The 14,623-nt window shown below is 41.5% G+C and overlaps 1 protein-coding gene across 2 annotated transcripts; it reads right to left on the minus strand.

Moving 5' to 3' along the window:
* Positions 1-623: 623 nt before the first annotated feature.
* Positions 624-14,506, minus strand: LOC119400378 (CDP-diacylglycerol--glycerol-3-phosphate 3-phosphatidyltransferase, mitochondrial-like). 2 transcript variants are annotated; one of them, XM_037667397.2, is made up of 11 exons: positions 14,435-14,506; positions 13,188-13,320; positions 12,299-12,376; positions 10,276-10,461; positions 8,930-9,057; positions 8,471-8,652; positions 6,170-6,324; positions 4,370-4,522; positions 2,749-2,968; positions 1,492-1,574; positions 624-839 (listed from the first exon to the last, which is right to left on the minus strand). In XM_037667397.2, exons 2-11 carry the CDS (start codon positions 13,308-13,310, stop codon positions 720-722), a joined length of 1,428 nt encoding a protein of 475 aa, XP_037523325.1. In that variant the 5' UTR covers positions 13,311-13,320; positions 14,435-14,506; the 3' UTR covers positions 624-719. The 2 variants fall into 2 exon arrangements, with proteins under 2 accessions (XP_037523325.1, XP_037523324.1); XM_037667396.2 differs by having other exon boundaries at positions 13,188-13,379; positions 14,435-14,494.
* Between the last annotated feature and the right edge of the window lie 117 nt (positions 14,507-14,623).

Here is a 14,623-nt window from a genome sequence, read left to right on the forward strand (position 1 = left end):
AATGGTTCATTGGCCACTGCGCTACGAAGAGAGAATACTTGCGACAAGGTAAGTCACAAATTACTTACATTTAATCCACCCACATAAGGGTTTAACGTCAACCATTGCAGGGTAGCAAATACAGTGCAAATCTATCTTTTTCCCCCTTATCAGAAAAAAAAAAAAAATGTAGCAATGTCTTGCTCACTTCTGACTTAAAATTACTGCAAGTAAGAATTGTACAGCTGAATTTTACCGATTTCATTGAACTAAGTGTTGAACGGAAGTCACTTACGAAATCATCTTGGGCTAGTTGGTTCATACTGTGCAGAAAGGTATAACAATGCAATGCAAAAATACGAGGAGGAAAGGAAAGAGTGTCAATGTTGTTAACTTTGAGTTGCGTTGTTGCCTTTTTGCAGTTAAGAAAGTCACATGTGCATGAAAGCTTATGGTAAAAATAACAATGAAGGGTGTAAAATATCGGATATACACTGTGCAGAGTACATAAATAATGAACTATAAAAGCCTGCACACTTAACTGCAGCAAAATTAAAGGTGTAACCAACACCTGTGACACTGACACACGTCACAGTCACGTAACATCCATCACCGAAACATCGCAACACCACAAAAAAACGTGATTAAAGATGTTTATTTCATTCAATTAGTTTATTAACCTATAGATGTGATGCCATCATGACACCCAATTCCAATGAGTGATGGAGAGATGTCGGTGATCAGAAGAGTGGCCGGAGCAGCGGCATCAGAAGCCGGACCCAGAAAGGCACGTGACGGCTTGGGTTTTGAAACGTGGCGAGGGAGACAGGTGCTGCAAGCTCATACAGCCTTTGCTGCTCCTGTGAACAAAAGAACAAGCATAAAAAGTCAATGGAATCAATAAAAAGACTTGCGATTAGCTGTTTTGGTAATCCATTGCACAGCATACAATTCATGTGTAAATGCAGAAATACTCTAGTTATCTCTGATATTCTTAATAAGCATGTGTATTAATGATTAGCTCATATTAAATGAAACATTTCAGATTTACTTTGTTATATCGAATAATTCACTGTATCCAACAATCTGCTATAGCAATATTAGTTAGATCGAGGCTCAACAATAAAAAAATGGACGTAAAAATGAGGACAGAAAGGGACAAAACACTTACCTCCAACATGGGTTCCATTCAGACACAACACACTGCATGCAAATTATTGTGTCCACTGTCAGATTCATGGCGTGGGTTGGGGAAGGGCGATTAGGCGACACCCCCCCCCTCCACAAAGTTAATCTAAACACTTCCCCTCCTCTTCAGATAGGTGTCAGCTACAAAGTGAGGTAGGGAGGACTGGAGGGGCTATTTCCTACCCTTGACCCCCTCCCCCCTTCCCATAGTACAAACTGAACACCAAGAACTATTTTAGTCATCTGGAAGACACTCCCTTTTCCGGCACACCAATTATGGAGCAACGGGAAGTTAATGGAAAAAGGTAAGCTGGGTGTACTTACATGGTCGAGCTGCCTTTGAAGCTTCTCATTCGTTGTGACAATGGCAACCTGCGCTTCGAGATCTTGGTGGACTGACCGAAAACCTGCACATTTATCAGGGAGGGCAAAGAGACACAGGTTTAGTGAAGGGCTGTTTTGAGAAGCCATCAATCGTTACTCTATAAACCACTAGTCTGACAAGCAGTAGTTAATGAAGTAGTCAGGAAACTTCTCAGACTACTTCATTAATCTCTAAGTGTTCCATACCTTAGCATACAGGTACAATGGTAGAATACAATGCCTATGCATCTTTAATTCTAAGGTTAGCTCTAACCTGCTCGCCATGACTTGTCTGTGCATCGTGAAATTGAAGAATAACTCGTTTACAACTGATTGCCTTCTACATCCGGTGTCTGTTACAAGAGAGATAATGGGAGAGATAGGGTGGCCAACCATGTGTCTAAATGGTGTCTGTTATAAGCCTTTGTGACACGGCGCCCTCATCTGATGACGCGACTTACTTTTGCCATTTCTGTAGACTACTGGCAAAAAAGAGACCACAAACACTGAGCTAACGGTAAGCTAAGCATTCCTGTTGCCTAAAGTTTCTTTAACTACCACCTCTGGTTCAAATATCTTGCTACACATGATCGCTTTGATAAAGGCAGTGCCGTGCTTAATGAGACATTGGACGTGGGGCATTCTGGCAGAAATTTCCCCCTCAAATTTTTTTTACCTTTTTATGAATGTTTGCTGCCAGCAGATAACTATCGCATTTAATTTGAGTGTGTCGTTGAATTCGGTTTAAGAAGAGATATAACATGACTGACTGTACAATAATTAGATGCGGTAGACTCTCATTAAAGTGAGCCTACAGGGTCCAGACAAATGTGTACTGTTTAACAGGAGTTACTGACAGATGAACATGAGTGCAGAATACAAGTGCAAAACCGACCATATTAGATGCAGTTTGATTTAAGCAGCAGTTATGTTTAAGAGATTTCCGTTTACTCAGAGTCTACTATAATTATTTACATTGTTACACTGTAATTGTTCACAATTAATTACTGCAAACTATGCTGTAATTTATTCGAACACTTCTATTTGCTCTAAATTTGGTCTCCAGAACTTTGGCACCAAACTACGCAAATTTCGAGCATTTATAGACAGTCGATCATAATGTGTCACAAAGAGATAATACCCAATAGTCTGTTGCATCAGTACCTCTTACAAAGGGGTTCAGCGGTATGAATAACTCTGCAGCTGTAACACTCTCACCGAAGTTTGGTGATCCAATGAGAGAGAGGCACGGCCAGGGATGGCCATCCCTCCACAGCCACAAGCCCTTGCCGTGGAAAGTCCACTGGGGCCGCTCGTACTCGCCAACTTGAACGTGACCGTGGGACGGCCTGACTCGCAGGAAGAACTGGCGCAGCAGGAGGGTGTACACAGTCGGGATCACACCACTGATGCCCTCCGCACCATAGAAGCCGTTCACCTGAAAATCCAGATGCACATGAGGTGTTTGAAGTCTGAAGCTTATTAAGGCGAAACCCTTAGATGCCTCATCAAACGCGAAAATTGACTGGCGGTGGCGGCGGCAGCCTGCATCGGCGGTGTCGACACGAGTGATGCAAAAAATCATCCTCAATTGACAACGTCACCATATGATGGCAAAGATCGCCAAAATTTGTGATGTCATCATGACGTCACTATGACGTCCTGATGACGTCACCGCGTGACATTGTTGGTTGGTTAAAAGTGGGCCGATTACGGAGGCAGTGCAAAATTAGGTAATGCACAGAGAGCTTGCAATGCCTCCGATTTTGAAGGCAGTGCAAAGCCACGTTAGGTGCAGAAACCTACATCAGAAGGGGACGGGGTGGGGATCAATACATCGACTGCGAAGAAAAAGAAGATGAATTTCGCCTTCAAGTCATCTTAGGCGAGTGCATAAGGGACCCTGTGAGTTTTTGTAGTCTTTTTTTCCAAGGGACTCATTTATACTTTAGACACAACAAAATGAATTTAACAGACAATTAGTACACTACAGTGAAAGACAACTGTTAATGTCTTCTATGCTTTCCCTGGCCTAAATGTTTGTCCAATTAATTGTAGTTTTTTGTGAGATACATTGCAGTTTACACTTTTCAGGACCCAACGAAATTGTTAAGAGGTTGCTAAAACTTTAACGCAAAACGAGCGCAGCGGACAAAGAAACGACGAAGACAAGCGCTTGCCTTCGTCGTTTCTTTGTCCGCTGTGCTCGTTTTGCGCTAAAGTTTTAGCATTATGGAATACCAACTAGCCCGCTCCCACACCTTGTTAAGAGGTTCCCAGTTACATTAGTACATCGAAAACACTAAACGGCAACAACGTGGAATGAGCATACACCAGAATTATTAATAAAATCAAAAGCATACACAGATATAAATGTGTAATATGGTGCGATATGAAATGGTTACTGCCATGTAACAATGTAAACATAATGGATGCAATAATTTGGTGAAAGTAACACAAGCGAAGTTCATTATGTGATACATATGTATATATTGGGAATAAGTGAAGAGATGTACAAATATTAGCTACCAATTATTATGGAATGAATGAATTTTTATGGAGTGAATTCTTTAGTCAATTGTGTCAGGAAAGGGTGAAGAGACGGGGCTACCTTTAGATTAGTAGTAAGGCTATTCCAAACCATAGTTCCTCTTAATTCCAGTGTTGGCCATTTGTTTAAGGATGCAACTAGAACAAAATCCTATGATCAGGATAACACTACATGTGAAACTCAGTGTAAGCATAACATCAATCAATCATGTACTGAAACATACTAGAAAGCTGATTAGTATCCGTAATATCACCGTTTTGGAAGACATGGGCTGAAGCTACAAGCTACCTTGGGTGATGCAACGAGGAGGTCAAAGCGTGAACTCTGGTTGTTGAGGATAATGTTGGAGTAGCGCTCGGTGAGGTTGAAGTAGCCTGTCGCGAGCCTCAATGTTGATCGTGGTGGAGCCTGAGCGAGCAATCGCTCGGTGACTTCTTGGTCCTGCGAAGAAGCAATAATAGTGATCCACATACCCAACTGAGCCAAGAACAAACGGTGGCAAAGATGAGGAAGACAAGAGACTGTAAAAAAACAGAGGACAGAAAACAAGAAGGGGAAGACTGACCGTGTAGCCTCAATAAACCATTGAAGGCACACTGCTTTCGTGGATTTTTACATTTGGCGCTGTTGAATACTGAACAAAACATTGGTACAGTGAGATGGCGGACCACTGGCGTGGCCAGGGGAGGGGGTGGGGTTCAAAACCCTGCCGAAATTTTTTAATTTTGCATTTGTATATATATACAGGCACACATACAACACACACACGAACACACAAAGCATGGTTAGGTCTCTGTGTTTTCAGGGTTTATTTTCACTAAAATTCGGAGGGTGTTTTTCGGAGTTTATTTTTTCGGCAAAAATTTGGAGTTTATCAGAGTTTATTTTTTGTAAATCCCTAATTCTCTGAAATTCGGAGTTTAATTTTGCTTTATTATGAATACTCCACTATCTTAGATGAAATGATATCTGAACACGAAAACATGAGAATGCACGAAGTGTATATTTTAGTTACTTAAAAGGTTTGAACGCACAAACACACATACACACAAGCACAAATACCTGAATGCAAGACGCCTACATCTGCGTGTATTACAGCCTTAAAAATTGTTGTAATAGATGCAAGCATATTTTATACAGTCGGTATATTTGATGTCGTATGGCGCGCCCCAGTGCCTACAGGGGACTGTATAGTATCAAGATGCAGTCTCGTGCTCCCAGGGGCCTTGCATACATTGACGTCTCTCGCTTCGTGCGCGACAAGCCCTTTGTGAAATGTGCGGGGGGTGCTGTCTATGAGAGAGTGTTGACATGAGGTAAAGTTTATATCGACCAAACTGGCCAATGTATCAATGACCGCTTAGAACACGGTCTTTTAATAAAAAACGGAACAGGGTCTATTGGCCGTTGAAATCAGAGTTTATCGGATAAATGCGAATTGTCAGAAATTTTACCAGCAAGTGTTTATTGGATTGTTTCGCATTTATCCGAAAACAGAAGCCCTAAGTATGGTTCAACCCCCCACCCCCCTCCCCCCGAAAAGATTTTCTGGCAAAGCTATATACTGCGGCCGACCTATTGTCACGGGCTACAATCTCGATGGAAAAGACTTTTAAGTGTGTCACAAGCAAATGCACTTAAAACTACCACTAACAAATTTCTACTGCCAGTTTCAAGCTTCTTACATCAAATGTCCCGTGGTTTCTATTGCGTCTTCATACCTGGTTGTTTTGCGATAAAAGTAAATGCAGTACAAACAGCATTTTTCATTTTCTCCAATGGTCTTCTTAAAACACATGCCAATTCCCCCAAGAAACCAGGTTATTTATGCATAAAAAAAAAAAAAACGGTCATTGGTCACACGAAGGCAATTCTCTCTATGAAAGCAGGAAACAATGGCAAGTTTATTTGGTTGAGAGCTACAAACTCCTGTCAGACTTGGATATGTAACTTCCTGAAAAGAGACTCTAAGGCTGCAGTACCATTGCAAACATATGTGTACTGATCATTAAGTGATTACTACATATCTAGACCTGCAAATTCTGCCCATTTGGCGTTCTGTAGATTTCTACGCACTGTTCTACGTACCTGAGTGATGCCTAGCGGCGCCATCTGGATCAGTGGAAAGACCCAAGTGTCGGACGAACCACGACCTGGACTTGGTTGCGGGGGCACTTCCCTGTTTGGCTTGATGAGTTCGGAGAGCTGCTGGTTTGCAGCCGACACAAATTCTTGATGGCTGCCTGAAGTGAAGGTTTTTAAAACTTAAAGGATGCAAAGCAACCATTTGCTTATACAGACTATTAAAGAGAACAGTTGCATACAGGGCATGTCTGTATTTCACTCTCTTGCAAAAGCACAGTGGATTAGATTTGCATAAAACTATTGGAGGTTTACAGTTCTGGCTCCTTTTGTCAGACGAGTGCTGTGTACACACAATATTTCCACATCCACTTTCCATTAGGGGGTCGACAATAAGAAAGGTGCCAATGAAGTGTTCCCTTTAACAGTGTATTGGACTGTACAATAAACCATGTTTTTTTTAGGCTCCGTGAGTGCTGCTCGTGGAAATGAAACACGAAATCAAAACTTTCAGTATAATGAGTATGTGCAATTGCTTGAGATAACTGCATCATGCCACTACAAATTTGGCCACTAAAGGTGATGCTAGCTCAGATATAAGTGCATGAGCCAATATTACGTCGATGCAACGCAAACTAATGACAGCGGAAGCGAAAGTGTGTGCATTACTGAGCCCTGCATTGATGCAGTGTACAAAATTACAGAACACCGAAACAGTGCATGAAAAGCAAACGCACGAATGAAAATATTACGAGCTGTATACATCTTGAAAAAGTTTCGAATGAATTATACTGCTGCAGGGCTGAGATGCTTTAGTAAATAACTTGCAATGTGTAGATGGTTGAGTGCTTGCTCGTGGAGTCTGTTTAATGACACACAAAATTCAATTCTGGCATTTTACATGCTAAAAGCACGATATGATTACGAGGCACACCATAGTGGGGCACTCTGGATTAATGCTGATCATAAGGGGGAGTCCTTGACGTGCACCTAAATCTAAGTATGCACTTTTCTACACACCAAACTCCATCGAAATGCAGCTGCCGTGGCTGGGAATTGAACCCACAACCTCGAGTTCAGCAGTGCAACATTTTATCTGCTAAGCTACCACAGCGTGTATGTTGATATGTAGTAGCCATTTCATTTCTTTCATTGTTTTTCGCGATGTCTTACATCAGGCCCACAATCTTCGCAACAGAGCATTGAAACAGCCGATTCATTTTAGTGGCATGAGCAATGAGCATGTGCACTCCTGTTTCTTTTCCAAGAATATCTGGTCAAGCAATCACTTCCCGTTTTCCGAATATATTCATAAAAAGTCCCCTAAAGAACAGAAATCGATGATTCTGGTTCAATCTAAGAGTTATAGTGGATAGATGTAATATTAGAGCATAAGTTAAGGACCAGTTAACTGACAGGACAATGAATCATAATTAATTGATTGAGTTCACTGAAAGTCTGTGAGCAGCTGAGATTATTGCGGCTCCTTGCAGAGCAGATCTCAACCACGCACTTCTTACTACGTGGCCTCTGAGATCTGCTCCGGCAGTGCACGAAACACGGAGTTATCTCAAGGAATACACCAGGTCACGCAAACGCCAACGTGCGAATGCGACTACCAGACACCAAAGTTAAAGGGGTGGTGCCACCATGTTTGTGGCTTGCGCGTTCTTTGCTGTAAGCATTTGCTATAGCTCCAGGAAGAACGATGCACGCACCAAGATTCGTGTATTCTCGCTAAATAATTTAATACCGCCTTTTGATGTGGACAACTTTCGGTTTCGGTTTCTGGGCGCCGAGGTTGGGCAGTGATGTAGAAGTGTAGGAGGCGTGGTCACGTGAGCACACAAGGCTGTGACGCACTTAGCCAGAAAATAATCGAAACTCGGCGAGTGATGTAGCAACCGATGCTTTGCGGGTACTATAGTGAACTAGAATATATTCTAGTTCACTACAGCCGGTACGTGCGTTGCGGAGGTGGCGGAGGTCCGCAGGTCACTCACGTCACTACAGCAGATCTGGTGTGACGTCACTACAACTTTCGTTGTCCATCCTACAGATCTACGTCAGTGTTGGCGCGCTGGCGATGGGTTTTGATCGGGAGAATGGGCATTTAGGTACACTTTGGAAGTGAATTAAAATATATTCTAAACGTTTTCTGTGTCCGACCCTTCGTGTGGAGTGTCCTTGCATACAGAGGAAACCCACAACAGGCTTGTGATAGCCTCGAAATTTGATGGCACCACCCCTTTAAGGATTAGGGTTGCCTCCAGAACTTATTTTTTGTTTTTTACATATGCTACATACCTTTGAAAGGATGTATGTTGAAGCTGGGATGAACAGAAACAGAGTTGTCCCCTTGGAGTTGTAGAGAGAACGAGGAAACGGTCTGGACGACGCGGGAGAAATAGTCGGAGAGGTGCGGACAGTCTCGGAAGACGACGTAACGATCCTGCCGGTTTCTGAAGTACTGGTCACTCAGGTTGGCCCTGCGGGAAGGCAAGAGAGGAAGGGTTAGACAGGAAAGAAAATATGACGATATGTAAATGAGGGTAGCCAGCTGAGTGTTTCAATAAGTCACATTCTAATTTGTTTATAAGCAAGTATGACAGCATGGACAAAGAAGGCACACGAAACAACACATCATCATCAGTCATCGTCACAACTAGCAAAAACAAATGTACACATGGCGCCCTGAAGGAGTTAACAAAAACGCAAGTGTAAATTGGCAGACAATTAATGGCAGGAATAGAATCACCTGCTCACCCACTCAAGATGAGGGTGTCGTCGAACAGGTAGACCTTGAGATGGCTCAGTCCGACAGTCTCGTTCCAGCGTGCCGGCAGTAGCCAGCGTATGAGTCCGCGAAGCCGTGGACTGTGGTACAGCGCCACCTGTGAAGAATGAGGCATCACAATCGTCATGTATTATCAGGCTATCTTATGTCCACTGTAGCACAAAATCCCCTCCCAATGATATTCGATTTGCCCAATCTCGTGCGAGCTCATTCCATTTTATGCCTGTAGACTTCTCAGTTTTGTCACTCCATGAAAGCCTCTGTTGTCCTTGGCTACCTTTCCCATCTCTTGGTATCCCTTCTTTGCTCTAACTGACCACTCGTTACCTGTCCCTTACTTGTCTATAAGTTCCTAGCAGTACTACAAATTTTTGCATGTCAGAGAGAGTGCTTAGGTTAATCACTTATGCTCTCAACCGATTAAGTTTCAGGACAGTCGTACCCTGATATAATGAACCTGTGTATAATGAATTATCATGCATAACGAAGGAATTGTAAAACTCACCTTACCAACGTCAGTGCGTAATGGGTATAAGCGTGAGCAAATATTAAATGTGACAAAGGTGTCAACTGCCATCCTCAAGATCAAGAGCATAAATAAAACAAGGTAAATGTAAAATTTTTCTCAACAACATTACCACTAACAAATATCAAATAAAACAAAAGTATTTTGTGCCACGTACCCAGTGCTTATTGTAATGAAGTTTTATTGTACTACAGCCTTTAGATTCATCCTCCAGATCTATTGCATCAAGAGTTGATGAACATAGAGAAGTATTCTTTTAAATTATAGAAATATGTTCACCATAAAAACTCATATAACACTGTAATTATGCAAGCTTTATTTATGACAGAGAGTCTAATGCAAACCAAAGGCAACAAACACATAACTGTAAAGAGCACCTATAATTTCAAATGATTTTTCTTCGACCCTCATACAATGAAATGAGCTATTTTATGTCAGCTGTATCTCAATTATGTGCGCCCTAATTGCTCCATCACTCACAGTCTGCAGGTACTGTGATAAGGTCCAATATTATGATTTATCAGATTGCTATAAGCCAGTGGATTGAGCATTTCATCACTAATATATCAGTGCATAGCAAGTATATGCTTAAAACAAATATCATCTATAACAATGCAGGCAGTTTTATGCCAGATAAAGTTTCAATGTACAAAGCTTGGGCTATATCTATTTTGCTGTCAAAATGTCACAACGGCCATAGACTAAATAGACCAGCGAAATAGAAAGCCCAAAATTTTAATTAACTTCTTTCTTAAACCAAACTGTTCATCAGATGCAGGGACCACAAACCTGAACTTGGCTCAAGGGCTCCACAGGTTCACCATGATCGCTCACGCTGCTTGATGGAGCACCAAACTCTTGTAACAGGGGCATCAAAAGCGTGCGTGAATTTATCTCGCCCCGGGATCCCCTGGTGTAGTCCAGCAGCACACGGATCTCCACGTTTCTCCTGGCTGCCGCGTGCAGTTCTGATACCTGCATCAAGGGTTTTTTAAAAAGGCCTTTAAAGGCTGACTACACCTGTGTCAAGGGTTTTTAATAAAGGCCTTTAAAGATCAACTACAGCCGTTTCAATGGTTTTTAATAAATGCCTTTGAAGTTCAACTGCACCTGTGCCCAGGGTTTTTAAAAAGGCATTTAAAGGTCAACTACACATGCGTCGAGGGTTTTTAATAAAGGCCTTTGAAGATCAACTACAGCTGTTTCAAGGGTTTTTAATAAAGGCCTTTAAAGTTCAACTGCACCTGTGGCCAGGGTTTTTAAAAAGGCATTTAAAGGTCAACTACACATGTGTTGAGGGTTTTTAATAAAGGCCTTTAAAGATCAACTACAGCTGTTTCAATGGTTTTTAATAAATGCCTTTAAAGTTCAATTGCACCTGTGCCCAGGGCTTTTAAAAAGGCCTTTAAAGATCAACTACAGCTGTGTCAAAAGTTTTAACACAGACCTTCAAAGGTAGACTACACCTGCATCAAGGGTTTCTAAAAAAGGACTTTATAGGTCAACTACATCTGTGTCAAGGGTTTCTAATAAAGGCCTATAAAAGCCAACTACGAAAGACGTTTCAGCACATGTAAAAAGTCTAATTTCAGACGATGTAGACACGAAACAGCCCCCATGCAAGTGTTTGACATTTAAAATATGAATCAACGTAATGAATTAACAGCATAAGAGACAGAAACTACTACTTACACGTTGTCGCATCAATTCACCCAGATGTCCCTATTTTTGCAATGAGTGAACATGTCACAAAAAGGTACTGAAAGTAGATTATCAATCCTGGTAGTGAAATTAGAAAAGAATAATAACAAAGACCATTATTTTTCCTTCCCAAAAGTGGCTCGACCAAGAATGTATGTTCAGTACCAGCACAGCTTCACGACTAGATGCGCAAAATTAGGCGATAGATGTGGCAGCAAAAAATCTCAGAGGCAATGTGCTGAGATTTAAAATATCTACTAACCACCTCGTGTACAGGCCAACTGCCTCGGTACTATTTAAAAGCTGTTAAAAAGAAAGTTTAGCAGGCCTCTAGCCTTCCCAATATTGCTTCTTTGGTATGTAATGCTAATTTATAGCTAATGTAGTGAAAGTAAAAATTTGTTGTAGGTGGCCTTTAACTCAGTGTCCTGGTAGTCTCTGTTACTAGCTAATAATGATACTGATACTAATGTATGCTGATGCACTGAGCAAAAACACAAGAACACTAGCAGAGTGGTGTAGAGACAGATATTTAATCAAGAATGTGTTTATTTTATAAAGAATTCTGTTCATTCACGAATTTGTGCTGCAGTAAACAGAAAGAGGAGAAAAATAATAATCTATTCACATACAACATGTAAACGTGAATTCGCCATCATATTAACTGATAACAGCGTAATAATAATAATAATTGTTGAGGTTTAAAGTCCCAAAACAACGATATGATTATGAGTGATGCGATAGTGGAGGGCTCCGGAAATTTCGACCACCTGGGGTTCTTTAACGTGCACCTAAATCTAAGCACACGGGCCTCAAGCATTTTCGCCTCCATCGAAAATGCGGCTGCCGTGGCCAGGATTTGATCCCGCGACAATCGGGTCAGCAGTTGAGCACCATAACCACTAGACCACTGTGGCAGGTCTGATAATTGTACTTAAATGTGTTGCGCGTTTAAAACAAGGGAACTGCCAGATTTATGACCAATTTATTTGAGTTGGTGGTATTACCACTTCCATGCGTTGAAGATAGCACAAATCATCTCGGCATTTTTTTTTTTTTGTAATGCAGTGTACCAGATGAAGATTACACTAAATATTTTCGAAGTACTCACCAGGTCTTTCTCAAGTTCGCCATTGCCGAGGTAGAGAGAAGCCAAGACGATGCGCTTGCTTGCAGACGCTGTCAGTTTCTGAAAATTTGAAAGGAAGAAGGATTTATTACTCGAATATACATATTTTTTAAAAAGAGTGTTTTGTGGTGTCTGGTCGGTCTTTATTTTTCTGGCTTGTTGACTGACACAAGACGCTCTGAATCAACAAGTCACACGCTTCTGATACTTAATTTTCAATTTTAGCTGTGCCTTCCGTCCCATGAATTGAACTGAAGCAATAAATGTACATGCAACCGTCCTGATGTCACAAAAGACGCTTGAGTTCCAATAACACTTAGCAGTATTAACAAAGCCACTTGTGCACCACAAAATAGTTAATTGGTACAGTCAAAGCTTGCTCTAACGAAGTCGCACCTAACATACAAAACACTTTGCTATAGCAGAAAATCTGTTATAAATGGAACTTGACAGCACTGTTGGTGGTGAGGCTAATATACATTCACTTGATCATAACCGATATTTTGTTATACTGAGGTAAAAGTGTAGTGTACTTCAGGCCAAAGAAAAAATGTCTCGGTCAATTTACAGAACTTGCGTTAAATGTAAGGAAAGGGATAACTGACAACCATCTTTTTGCAGCACGTAGTCACAAGGAAATCCATACGGATTTCTCAGAGAGGAAAGCTTCTAGTTGAATAAAAATTCATTCTGGTCCGGGGATAGAACTTCTTTCATAACCTTTCCGCGACCTTGTGGGATTCTGCAGAACTCATTTACAATATTGTTAAAGGTAAATGTGTCAATCAATGGTGTTCATGCAATCATGATGTTGACACTAGGAGTAACATACCAGGAGTCGACAGTGACTCGGCGGTATGTGACAACGTACCCTGAGCTGCTCATAGAACTGGCTTGGCTCCTGCAGCACAGTGACGTTGTCGCCCGAAACGGTGAAACCAGGACCGAACTTCCACAGCCAGTGGAAGTCCTCCATGGTGCCCGACTCTGCCATCAATGGCTAGCTGCAGCCCAGACGGGAAACCAACAGAAGATTTAGCGTCAAATTGTTTCTTGCAGATAACTGTGGATAAATTAAAGAAATCAGAAGAGGAAAGATTGATAACACTTTTTTTTTTCATTTATTCTTTTTCTTCCTTATTTTTAATTTCTGTAAACAAATATATGCCATATACAGAAGGATGTCCCAAAGTAAAAGCTAATACATGTATAAAAATATGAGAAAATACAGATGGCAGCTCGGTTAAAAAGCACCAGCAGGAAGATACAAATCAACATATTTAAATGTCACCATCTGACAGAAATCTGTCAGGTTGGGAACAATTGGGACTCCAACAAAGAACTTTAGGTAAACAAATGAAGTGTAATATAAAGCATCATATCAATTAAGCTTTATGGGCATTAGGAAAGATCGCAAACATTGTGGAAGCAATTATACAAATTAACATCAGGCAAGGGAAAAATTCCTATTAACAACGGTTAAAGAAGTGACAACGAGAACGACATTGTTCAGAGACTTGGCCGCGGGTTATGTCAGTAAGATCAGCACTCACAGATTTACGAAAGTTGATGCGATGTCCCACAATATCACAGTGAAGCTTAAATAAACACAGACATGATGTCGCGTAAATCACGATGTATTAACGCGAAGCCGGACAACGAATCTAAATTTGGAACAAACTGCCGTAGAACTGCCAGGCTTTCCTCACAAGAAGCTCAGCTCTAAGTAAGCACTCAGCTTTTACTGCAAAGCCACGCACATGCACTTTCGCTTAGCTAAGCTGAAACGTCGCAGTTAAAGCGCTGATCCAAGAGTTGGGTGCCGTCGAACCGCTGTCTAGGTACGATAACGTGAAACAACATAGCGCAATGACACGTCGCGATTTCAATTTAGGAGCAGTCTTACGAATTGAGAAAGGATCGAGAAATGACGCAATTGCATATCGCAGCAGTTCTCTGGGCGATACGAAATGTTATGCAATACAGCATTCAAACACGTACAAAGTAGTGTGTGCTGCAATCTTTGGGGCGTTGTACGTTTAAACATCTTCGTACTGAGAACTGTACGTGCGATCGAACTTAAACGACACTAAAGATGAAGCAAAATGATGAACTTACACGAGTGCCGGAGGGAGCACGCTTCTCCCAGCAGAAGACAGTGTCGTTCGCAAAAAGACCATTGCATGTCGCTAGCATCTACAGCCATGTGATGCTTAGAACATGGCGGCCATGACGTACATTTGGCGTTTGCAGTGGACAAAAGCATAGCCTTTGAGATTTGCAATTTAAACTTCGAGATGCTTTGAG

The sequence above is a fragment of the Rhipicephalus sanguineus genome, chromosome 7 (genome assembly GCF_013339695.2).
Source record: "Rhipicephalus sanguineus isolate Rsan-2018 chromosome 7, BIME_Rsan_1.4, whole genome shotgun sequence".
Lineage (NCBI taxonomy): Eukaryota > Metazoa > Arthropoda > Arachnida > Ixodida > Ixodidae > Rhipicephalus > Rhipicephalus sanguineus.